The 12836-nt window shown below is 37.7% G+C and overlaps 1 protein-coding gene across 1 annotated transcript; it reads right to left on the bottom strand.

The window, feature by feature from the left end:
- Window positions 1–21: 21 nt before the first annotated feature.
- On the bottom strand, window positions 22–3353 carry LOC131643840 (uncharacterized). The gene has a single exon (XM_058914173.1). The coding sequence runs from the start codon at window positions 3078–3080 to the stop codon at window positions 1653–1655; it is 1428 nt and encodes a 475-aa protein (XP_058770156.1). The 5' UTR covers window positions 3081–3353; the 3' UTR covers window positions 22–1652.
- Window positions 3354–12836: the final 9483 nt, after the last annotated feature.

A 12836-nucleotide genomic window follows, 5' to 3' on the forward strand; every position in this document is an offset into this window, starting at 1 on the left:
AATTGAAGGAAACAAGATTTCTTGATTGATTTGGTCTGAGTTTTTACCGTTGTTCCATGTACAGTTTATGTTTGTTCAGTCTCTATTTGAAATTTTCCACTATTAAACTAAAGTACTTTTTTCTTTATTGACACTCTTTTCTAGCTAGTTATGTCTTTCTTAAACTCCAAGGTTCCCAAGCAAACGCTTTCTTCAAAACCAGTCTTTGTAAATTCGAACAATACCCGCATTAGGGGTTTATTAAAAAAAATAGTGTAGTCATAAAATAAGAGTATTGGTCAATGCTTCACTATCTTTCCTTTATTTATCAATTGATAATAAACGACAGCTAAACAGAAATTAAATTCTAACACTCTGCACGTGTAAGACATCTGCTAGTAAAGATATAGACAGTTGCCCCAAATCTACATTTCAAGATCCAAGTTGGGACCAAACTTTGTTATTCAATATGCACAACAGTTCTCTCCAGAGTGATGGAAAGACAGCATCTACGACCAGAGTGATGACAGTTTAAATAACAAGATTTAAATACGGATATAACTCACATTGGAGCCAATCCGGATAAAAAGAGCGATTTTAGAAAAGATGTGTTATCAAAGTTCAACCATTCAAATCCTTTTTTTTGTGTGCTGATTTTTAGATGATTTTTAAATGTCACATCAACTTGATACCTTTCATGTGCATAGCATTCATGTATTATCATTCATCAATAAGCGCCTGTGAAGTTTCTTTGCACATACCAAGTATTTTTTTATCAATCTTGAAGGACAATATGCTTGCTATAGAAACAAAATATCAGACAGAACCCTCAAACTAACCCTTAAAGTAACATCCTCTTTAGTTTCTAACATTCGAGACCTGAAAACTTGATTGTAGTTAGTAGGAAACGGATTGCATGCGGTCAAAATTTCATGCAACTGTAGTCTTGACTGGTTGAAGATCAAATGGTCATGATTTTAAGTCACTGTAAATCAGATGTTTGCAGTGACTAGAACATTGTATGGCTACAGTCAAACCGGATCCCTACTTTGTATGAGCATGCATGAATCGGCAAACCAGTCCAATGCTTGCTAACTATGAAATCATACTTCGATGATCTATATATGAATATTACATTTATAAGCTATTAACAATGGCTCCACCACAATCTTGGAAGCTCAAACAAGCACAAGAACCTCAGGGCTGCAATCTTTTACTGAGTAATGGATCAGAAAACATGATTAAAAAACACATCTTAATGTCCTCTATCAGAACATTACCATATTCAACTATGGAAGGATCAAAGAATTATGCTTTTATTTCAAGTTGATCAAAGTAGTAAACAAAAATGATGTCATTCATCTGATAAAGATCCTTTTAAATAGCCACATACTGTTCCAAAATGACTGATACATTCCATGAGAAACAATTTTATGTTTATCCAAGATCGCATGTGCCTTTTCAATAAAAATTCACATAAATACAAAGAATTAATTATTGAATAAAACACTTTCCAGTGATAAAATTGTTGTAGCTCAATGAATTCGTGAGAAGTCTACGGTATCGGTAAGTTCCACTTACAAGCTCAATCTTCTTATGAGTGAATCATTAAACAGGTCTGGAATTGGAGCAAAATAGCAGTGAACAAAACGGAACCAGAAGCTCATTAGCTCTTACCTCCCTAATATGTTTTGTAAGTGGTCTGCAACAATTTCTGCCACAATCTCAGGCGAGAACTGTCTTATCATGTCCTCCCTTGCCTTTCTACCTATGGCTTTAGCCTCATCCGGGTTATCCACCACCTGCCTCATAAGAAACCGGAGTTTATGTTCAGAAGGTTCAGCCCAAAGATGTCCCTTGAATGGACCTTCCATTACTTCACTCATTCTATCTACTGGCAGTGGATAGCTATTATCCTCTGTCAAAAATTCAGTCGGTCCCGACCAATTCGTAGCAATCACCGGCAACGACATTGACATGGCTTCCACCAGAGGTCTTCCCCATCCTTCCCCTCTTGAAGGAAGCACGAAAGCATCCGCTGCCTTGTAAACCCTTGGCAAGTCACTTTGTGCAATGTGTGTATCAATAACATAGACCGAAGCCCAACCACTATCTGGTTCTTCAAAATCAGAACTTTCAACAAAATCCAATATTTTGTTCCCAAAATCACTGTCGGTATGATAAGGATTCGTTAACAAGTATAAAGCAACGCTATCATCTCCCGAAAACTCCTGCAAATATGAATTCAACAACACATCCCACCCTTTCCTATACTCCCACTTAAAGATACTCAGAAACACAAAACCCTCACTCCCTCCAGAACCTAAAACCCGTTCCACCGTAGAACCAAGATCCAACGGCTCGTACTTAACCGGATCAAAGAACTTCACATCAATAGGTTGAACAATCTTCACCACCTTGGAAGGAACAACCCCACTTTCAACAAATGTAGACTTATGAAACTCTGTAGGAACCCAAACATAATCCATTTTATTAATACGCTCGACATGTTCATCATTCACTCTATCAGTCTCAAACATAGTCCTCCCAATCACAGACTTAAAATCACGGTAAACCGACGGCGGACACGGCAATGTTTGAAACAAAGGTGGATACCAAGCACCAGGCTCACTATGACAAATCACAATAGTCTCATTCATATTACACTTTGTTTGGTACAACTCAATAGCCAAACTCTTCATATCCTGTGGCAAACCCTCCCAAAATTCCATAGATTCAAGATCACCATGGTGCTGAATTGCTAACCTAAAAGAACGCATTTTTATGTGAGTATGAAGAGATAAAATGTAAGACCAACTTTCTGAGCTATACCCACCAGGTGAAAGAAAAGGGGCCATCCATAGGACACAATGGGAGGGTGTAGAAAGTGGTTTTGGGGGTGAAAATAGGGTTTGTGATTTGAGGGAGTATTTGAAGTAATGAAGTTTAAAGTAATTTGATTTTGTGAAAGCTAATGCGATTGCTGTGAGTAGAATCAATAAGGGGAGGGTTTGGAATGTGAATTTTTTGAATTTTGATAGTAAGGGTTGGGGGGTTGGATTGGGGGGAACATGGTGGTGGTTTGATTCGGCGGGATTCATGATATGAGTGTAGGGATCAAACTATAGGCAGAAAATTGGAGAAATGGAATGATACCATGTTTAGAGAGAGAAGAGTGAGAAACCTGGTGGAATGGAAGAAAGTGTTGCACTTTTCGACTCTCTCTGTTGCTGTTGTTGTGATTCATAGGATCGATCTACACTGAATTTGTTTGGTTCATTTTTCTAACATATCTAGAGAAATTTGAAAAGGGGGGATTTAGGGGAATCGTTTAGCAATTTAGGTTTCAATTTTAATTAGGGCGTGTTTGGATTGAGAGTGAACAGAATTGATTTTAACATAATTAAATTTGGTAGAATTGATTTTAACAGAATTGAGTTTAGTAAAATTCATTTATGTTTGGATATATTCATGTAAAAGTGAGTTGAACAATAAATTCGAGTGTAAAAATCACCCAGAATCAATTCTCTGATTCTGGAGGTAAAAACTACAAATTCTAGCTTCCGGTAGAATCAATTCTAGAGACAGAATTAATTCTACAATTGATAAAATAAACACCTCAAAATCACCCAGAATCAATTCTACACCTCTAGAATTAATTCTGGGTCTTCCAAAAGTCAATCCAAACGTGCTATTAATTAAAGAGTCTTGCTAACCTGTCAGGGCAGTGGTTAAACATTCTAAAAAAGAAAATATTTTATAGAAAATTTAATATTTCAATTTTCGAGACATTAAATACGCAGATTATTGAGATAAATTTACTATTTTGGAATGCTTAACATTGCTCTGAGGGCACTAGTTAGCATTTCTCTTAATTAAATTACCAAATTGAGTTAGACTTACATTTATCTTGATTTGTTTGAGGAAAATTTTACCCTATGTTGCTATATTTATCCTTTTACTCCCAACAAATTCTGCGTTTAGACGAAAAATGTTCCTATATAAATATTTACACCTTAAAAAATTATCATTTTTCCTTGTTTCGTTTAAAAGATCAAGAGAGCAAAAACCCGAGAGCACAACATAAACTTTTCTTAAACACCACTCAGTACAAAAACTCGAGAACTTGAGTAGAAGATATTTGGTTCAGCTTGTGACACGGCGAATAACTTACGAGTGTTCTGGTTTTCACGAGAAAAATGTACCACACCAGATAACTTAGGTAAGAGTTCTCTAATTCCCTTAAATGCTAACCGGATAACTTTGGGCCACGTTCTCCAGTTCTTGATTTGTTCATTCGGATAACTTGTGAAGAAGTTATCAAATTCTTGTATTTTTAAACGTTTTTATTTATTTTTAGTGGTTCGCAGAAGATAAGGCCTGAACGACGACAGTATGCGACGAAGAGGTGAAGGATGACAACATCGACAGGCGGCAGATGATGGAGAGGGACATCAGAGGGTTGCACCTGAGGCTGGTCTGTAGTCCACTTCTGAGGGCGATGAAATGGGGTTATAGGCAAGGAGTAAAAATGTTGATGGAATTAGGCATGTGTTAGATGCATTGACACATGTTGATGTCATTTGACAGTCTTTTAAGGATCATATACATCACTATTCATTTGATGATATATGTTTGTACAAGGGTGGTTTGAAATGGTACGAGACAATTGTGCTATATTTACCTGATAGATGTGTGCGTTAATTTGGATATAGATAGTACATACCTCATCCACCTCCTGATGCTGACACACTTGATGTGGATGTTTAGTGGATTGGATATCATGCGAGTGTGATGGATGTGGTTCGTTCGAGAGTTTTTGCTACCACCCCATATGATGTGGACGATGGTTACTTGGATTGGTACTGTAGGGTATCACATCCTCGTTTGGTAGCACCACCTCGGGATCAGGTGAGATAAGTCTCGATCCCTATCTATGAAGAAGGACCTTCATATCAAAGGTTATCATTTATTTCACATGAGCTTCATTGTTATTTACAGCGTCACAAGGCAAATGAGAAGGACGATAAGTCTGCTGAGATATTTCGGTCATTACGTGTAGCTCAGAGTGGACCTGTACCTAGGGGCAGACCAGTAACTTATGATGAGCGTGACACGTGACCTTCTTTACTTATTTATTATTTTGAGACTTGTGTATTATTTTGAGACTTATGTATTTTAAGAGTTATGCAATAGAATCCAAAATATGACATGAAGTCAAATGGCAATATAATCCAAAATTGTAATACCCTACCAATATGTGTCTAGAATCATATTAGCAGAATACTAATTGTAGCAACCTGCCCTAAAAATTAAGATTTAGAGTCGCCACCTATTCTGAAGGGCGAATAGGAAACCCTACGTAGATACGAGATTCGGGGTAAGTTATTATAATCAGGTTGAGGGAAGGTGTTAGGCACCCTCAACCCTTTCCTATTGGCTTTGAATCTAAAGTAAAGGTTTATGGCTAAAATATTTAGGTTTTATAGCTAAGGAAGTGAATAGGGGGAAAATTGAGATTTTAAGGATGGGGACTCGCCTTGTTGCCAAGTGCCTACGTATCTCCTTATGGAGAATCAGAGTCAACGTAGTTCGGGCACAGGGTTGTACGCCGTAGAATTTGAATTGATATGGTTTGGAGGCTTTTTGAATGGCCTATCGTAGTTTTAGAAGTTGTGATTTGAAAATCGCAATTGGAGGATGAAAATCCGTAGTATTGTGGTTTAGTGTTTTTTTAGAGGTTTTGGGCGTACAACCCTGATTTGATATGGCACTGTTAGATGCGGTGATCAATAGATTTGATCAGTATAGCTAACAGATTAATGGGCATTGCTGGTTACTCAGATCGATAGGTTGATCGTCGCGGGCAGCAAATTAAGTGTGTTTTAAGTTTACGTATTTTTTTATCCCTCGTCTAATGCGACTAATAGATTTAGTCGGGTCGAGGAGAGAATTAATTGATGGTTGATGTTTTGCCAAATGGCAATGGGATTGGATAAACCCTAAGGCATGTAACCTTTCTAGGGTTTTTCTAAGATTTTTTAATAATTAAAAAAAATTAAATCGATATAATCGAAATAATCGGGAAAATATTCTAAGCCTAATCCTGATTTTATTCTAATCCTAATTAAATAAACTATTTCTAAATAAATTAAATAATAGTAATTAATATCTTAATCTAAACAATTGTAGAATAAAGTAAAAAAATAAAAAGAAAAAACCTGGTTTTTATTGTGTGTGGGCGAGCTTTGAATACCCATGGTGTACCTTCCTCTTCACAAGCATTGGATCGGATTGCTTGCAAGATCCTGTGGCTGCTAGTTGAGGGCGTACGGCAAATTTGAGTGAGCTGCGCGCACTGGATCTGAGAAGTTGCTAGTGTTAAAAATTAAATGTCTTTCCTGGGGATTGAACCCAGGTTTCGTCCTTCGTACCATAAGACGCTTGCCAACCCAGCCAGTTTCGATTGCTGATATTATTTCGGCGCAAATCCTATATCACTAATCGAACAACGTAATAATAAAAAAATAAAAAAAAGGATAGCGCCCTTTGTCCTTCTTCTTCGTGGATTCATTTTTCAGAATTACAGAACCTTATAGCCACGCTTTTCAACCGTTGCCGGAGCCTCTATTTTTCGGATCCTGTGAATTAACAACAATAAATACAAAACAAAAGCACAAATCACATAATCATCATCTCCTAAGCATGATAGTGCCTCTAATTTGTGTTGATTTCGCCTCAAACCGAAACCCCTAAATTAGAGTTCAAGAACCCTAACAATGGCACTGATCCAACCCTGCACTTATTGTACAATTAAATTGCTCAGAAATTATCACCACATCATTGTAAACATGAATATACAATTAAAATCAATTTATAATGCATGAAAGGATGTAATCAAAACTGAAAAATAAACAAGAAAACTGTAGCCTCTTGGACGAGATTCTGGGCGTTGTTGGAGACTGGTGACGGTTCAGAAAGACTCAGAGGAGGTCGAAGAACTCGTCTATATCCTTGGGATCACTCGAATTTGCCCGAAACTTTCTCTGCTCTGCCTCTCTTATTCACGATTTTTTTCTCAGCGACATTGTGAAGCTTTGGCCGAATTCTTCTGGCTGCCAACCCCCTTGCCTCTGAATCAATTTCGATACTTATAGATATTGCATTAGGTTAACAAATTTGAATAAAAATCTTGCTTTGAATGCCAAATATTTTGATTGGAAATCATCATCCAAAACTTCCTTTTTTTTCTTCAATCTCATCTTGGTCGGTTCATGTATTTCCAAAGTTGGCTTTTTTCCTTGTTCTTCTAGAGTAAAGATACTGATATGTTTTTTTTTATTTGTTTTTACTTCTAAATAAAAATTAAAAACTAAGACCCTAAAACTAGATATAATTACTAAACACTTTTTTTTTTATAATAATAATAGAATAATATAATAACAATAAGGTAAATCTATTCTAAGTAAAAGTAGAAATAATAACTATAAAAATAAGAAATAAAAAAATTATCAAACTAATAATTACTAAATTTTAAAAAAATTTAAAACAAACAGTTATATAAATGAATTTGGATTAGTAAAGATAAACTTATTTTAAACTAAACAAATATTTTAAACGAGCTATTTTAAAAGGCTAATGTTAATAAAAAGTTAAATGTTAGGATGGGCAAATTTTGGGGTATGACAGCTGCCCCTGTTCAATCTTCTTAAACCTGAAGAGTCAGATAGGCACGTCTGCCTATCGTGATCTAAAGGTAGAAGATGATTGAACACTGAAATGCCTGAAATTTGCCTTCGTTGGGGAGAAATTCCATGGGAGATGGGCTTACAGATGCCACCCGAGGTAAATACCCCTCTCTTTCGAATGCAAAGCAGATGCTTTCGAAAGGATTCACTGAATTTTGATTGTAGCACGGCCTAAAAAGGCAACCTGAATTTTATGTAATGGTATGATGCATGCAATGCATGATGCAGTGAGCTTCTCAAAATAAATGAGAGCCATGTATGTATATGCACTTTGTATGAATGAGGTATGTTAGTTGAATGATGCATGATTGTTAGAAGTATGTTAGTAATTCTGAAAAGAAAGATAAAACCTTTGCGTGTTATTGATGATGTTTTGGAAGATATCACTGCCGAGGGACTAACGCGATAAATCCAGGTGAGGAATCGTTTGAAAAATCTTGTATGCCTGGAAAAGCTCCTAGAAAGGATGGAATACGTCTTGAAGAAGACTTCCTGGAAAGGTTCCTGAAAAGGAATAGCGAGGACCTTCTGTTGGTTGTGTGATTGGCTTGCTATGGTCAGCAAGCTTCCGCAGTTTGTGAACCCCCACTTACTATAGTTCTAGTAAGTTTCTGTAGTTTGTGAACCCCCACTTACTATAGTTCTAGTAAGTTTCCGTAGTTTGTGAACCCCCACTTACTGTAGTTCTAGTAAGTTTCCGTAGTTTGTGGACCCCAATAGGATTGCTTGCTATAGTTCTAGCAAGTTCACCTGCACCAACAGGGTTATCTGCGAATGTTATCGCAGAATTTACCTGTACCACCAATAGGGTTATTCGCGAGTGTTATCGCGAAGTTTACCTATGTCACCAGGGTTATCTGCGAGTGCTATCGCAGAATTTACCTGTACCACCAATAGGGTTATTCGCGAGTGTTATCGCGAAATTTACCTATGTCACCAGGGTTATCTGCGAGTGTTATCGCAAAATTTACCTGTACCACCAATAGGGTTATCCGCGAGTGTTATCGCGAAATTTACCTATGTTATCAGGGTTATCTGCGAGTGTTATCGCAGAATTTACCTGTACCACCAATAGGGTTATTCGCGAGTGTTATCGCGAAATTTACCTATACCATTTTAGGCTAATTTGCTATGCTCATAGCAACTTCGCCTGCACCAAAGGAATTACTTGCCATGGTTCTGACAAGTGTACCTGCATAAGAGTGATCGCCTGCCATAGTTCTAGCGAACTTATCTGCATGAAAAAGATTCACCTGTTTTGGAGACTTACGACTATAGGGTCGGAGAAAATACACCTTTCATAACTCGAGGGTTGGATACTAGGCTTTTGTAGTGTGATTTGGATTTTGATGTAATAGTCAGACGGGAACTGACTACCAGACGGGAACTGGATTTTAATGATTTTCCAGGACGAGAATTGGACTTTGAACTGGTTTGGATTGCCAATAAAAATTGGGCTTTTGTGATATGTACATGCTAATGCTAATGCGTATGCATGTATGCTAATGCTGATGCTGATGCGATCCCATGGTTTTATCTCCTCAAAACCCATCGAACTTGTTTATTCCATGCTTGCACTTATACCCTGACTATGCTTATGTTGGCTTTGCAATGTTTATGTATGCTTATGCTTATGCGTATGTTTGGTTGACGTAATGAGTGGAACGAAGTAATGTCTTCTGTAAGATTACCTGAAAAGGTCTTTTTGGAATGGAATGTTTGTTTGTCTTAAAGAAGACTATCTGAAATGATTTATCGAAATGGTAGCAATTTGTCTTAGAGAAGACCACCTGTAAAGGCTCTTAGAGTAGATAGAAATTTTTCTTAAAGAAGATCACCTGAAAAGGTTGAAAGATGCCTAAAAGAAGACTACCTGAAGAGGTTCCTGAGAGGGATGACGAATTGTTTTTTTGAAAGAGATTACCTGAAAAGGTACTTAGGACAAGAATGTCTCGAAGAAGACTACCTGAAAAGGTGCTTAGAAGAAGAATGTCTTGAAGAAAACTACCTCAAAAGGTACTTAGCAAAAGAATGTCTTGAAGAAGACTACCTGAAAAGGTGCTTAGAAGAAGAATGTCTTGAAGAAGACTACCTCAAAAGGTACTTAGCAAAAGAATGTCTTGAAGAAGACTACCTCAAAAGGTTTTTGGAAACGACGATGATTGTCTTAGAGAAGACTACCTAGAAAGGTTTTTTTAGAAAAGAATGTCTTGAAGAAGACTACCTGAAAAGGTACTTTAGAGAAAGGAATGTCTTGAAGAAGACTACCTAAAGAGGTTCTTGGAAATGGTGATAATTCATCTTGAATAAGACCGTTTGAGGAGGCTCCTAGAAAGGACCGTGAGATTTGTCTTAAAGAAGACCACATAAACAGTTACGGTGTAATGTATCAACCAATGTATGTAATGCATGATTTGTATGTATTTGTATGATGCTCCAATGATAGGTCGTTGATAACCAAAGCGTATATATCTCGCCGAGGTTGGATGGTTGTTGGATGCTAGCGCGATTCCCCAATACCTGCTTTTAGACTTTGAAGATTGTAGTTCGGAGAAAGATTTGATCAAAGTCGTAAAGTGCGAGAACGCCCTTTCTTTTTGTTGTGCGTCTTGCCCCAGTTTGATTTTTTTTTTAGGAATACTCCACGCCTTTAAATTTTGGAGGTTCTCCACACTTTTATCCTTTGAATTGTTTGCCTTATGGATTTGATATCCAATGCCCCAGTGTTCAGTGGAGAAAGATGCTTATGAAGGAAGTGCCCCAGGGAATAGCCTTGTCATATGCTTCGACGTTTAGATTGAAGGATGTGCCCCTGATCTCCAGGTTATGGAAGGTTATCCATAGTGTTCTATCCTTTGAATTTGAATTCATCCCATGTCTGACATGCCCCTGTTTGCTATTGCTTCGAGACGTGCACCCAAGTCGATTGAACCTTAGAAAGAATGCCCCACAGTAAATAGGATGTTTGATCGCATGCCCCTGTGATCTTTGAAATTTTTGCCCCTGTTTAGGAGAACCCTCTAGATGTGGTTCCCCCGACTCCAGGGTCTTTATTAGAAATGATCACCTTTGATTACCCCATTTCGAGATCTCCTCGATGCTAAGTGTATGTTCGTAGATGGCGTTGTACCCTTTTGAGAAGTAGCCAATGGAATGCGTATTCAAGTTTTGAAATCGAAGTCCGTTATGAATTAGGACTGGATGGTTATAAGTGAATGCTTGAAGAAACGTAGTGATTAGAAGTAGTTTTAACAAACTTTTAGGAGTCAGTATAACAAATCCTGCTTAATATGCTTTCATGGTTAACCTTGCCTCAATTAGGACTTTTGAATGTTGTAACTTGGCCTGGTTCATGGTTTTAAGAAACAATGGATATAAGGCTCAAAATTTATTTATCCCACCCCTTTCTCCTTGATGTTCTCCAGATCCTAAAAATTTGCCTAATCCAATGGATGTGCTTTGTTTGCCAGAGAATCGTTTCAATTTTGATGTTGAGCAGAAGCCTTTAGTAAAGACCCAAGCTTTGATGAGAAATGTTGTAAAGATCCAAGAGTTTATGAGAAGCTTCGATGATGTGGCAGTCACAAGATTATCTTTTGTATATCGCTTTTGTATCCCTTATTTTTGCATGAACCAATTCTTTCGAATTTGATCCATCGGGATGCCCTTATTTTTGCCTAAGTCATTTTTTCTTTCTTTTATGAAGTTTTCCGTTTTGACTTAGCGGGCGTTTTTCTTTTGAAAGCTCCTTTTGAAATGTGATCCTTGGATATTGACTGTTGTGACTGTTATGTTGACTTTGATTTGTAAGCTTCGATTTTGAAACTTCCTCGATCTTGAGTGATGCAATGAGGAAGAAGATTGTTGTGAATGTTATCTCCATTGCTCCCTCATTCTTGGATGAATGCGAGGAAGAAAATGTGCTTGGACCTTTGCTTCGACCTTTGCTTGACCTTTTGCTTGAATTCTTGCTTGAATTGACTGATTCTCTTGACAACCCAAAATACACCATTGGATTAACCGATATCTACCCTGCCCCTGGTTGAAATCAAGGTTTTTTTGAAAAAGTAGAAACAAACTCCAACTCCTGGCTCGAGGGGGTAACGAGGGATTAACATCCTTATATCTCCACTGTTTGGGAATTTGAAAAAATGCCTGTACATCCTCGGCTCGGTCTTACCTTGAAAGCATACGTTTAGCGAGACTTAGTTATTTGCATTCGTCATTCTCCCTTAAGTTTGTTAATAATCCTAACCGTGAAATTGATAATGGCACAGAAGTGCGTGAGTGGAAACTCATAGTAGTGAGTGAATGAATTGACTCCAAAACCTGCGTGGTCATCCCATTAGAATTTGCTAATCCGAAGGTACAACTTTTATCCCGAGTGACACTTAGCGATCGTAAGGGTTGAACTTTTGACATGATAAACACCTATTAGTCCTAGGGACAATCTCCTTTGTAAATCCATTGATCTTGTTTTACTCCTTAGCTCTTTAGACTTGTAGAAGTAAGGGCAACCTCGAATTTTCCTTGGGCGCGTCAAACCTGTCGGAAATAATTGTAAGCGGTGGGTTTTCGTCGTATCAGAACTTCATGAGTTTCCTTTTGACTGAACCTCTTTTGCCTTTTTTTCTAAGGATAGCACCACACCATTTGCAGCCTTCAAAGTTTGTAGATTGATAGAAAAACCTATGGCCTTTTTTCCCCTTGGTATGGAGTTAGCATATGTCGTATTCCCTCCATCGTAGTCACGCATTTTTGTTCAGGGTATGGCCCCAGTCGGATTAATCCTTGCCCCCGGGTTATCATAGAGCGTCCTTGTAAGTTTGCTATGTTCGTAGATGAACCCCCTTATGACTAGATACCCCTTGAGTGTATCTATGAGGGAACTTCGTTGTTGAACTAATCCTTGCTCGATAATAACCTTTGTTGCATTCATAATCCTGTTACGACAAGGCGTGGGCATGTGGCTGGCATGGTGAAAGGCGTCTTTTTTCTTTAGCAAGACTAAGATCTTTTATTCTCCTTGCTCCGTAGTATACGATCCTTTTGATTTTTTTTGAAGTTTCGGGAAACCGGCTAGCATGGTAAGTGTGGATGCGGGCGAAG

Source organism: Vicia villosa, linkage group LG1, assembly GCF_029867415.1.
Source record: "Vicia villosa cultivar HV-30 ecotype Madison, WI linkage group LG1, Vvil1.0, whole genome shotgun sequence".
Classification (NCBI taxonomy): domain Eukaryota; kingdom Viridiplantae; phylum Streptophyta; class Magnoliopsida; order Fabales; family Fabaceae; genus Vicia; species Vicia villosa.

Excerpts from the sequence above, each read along its gene's own strand:
- LOC131643840 (XM_058914173.1), bottom strand. The coding sequence starts at position 3,080 with ATGAATCCCGCCGAATCAAACCACCACCATGTTCCCCCCAATCCAACC.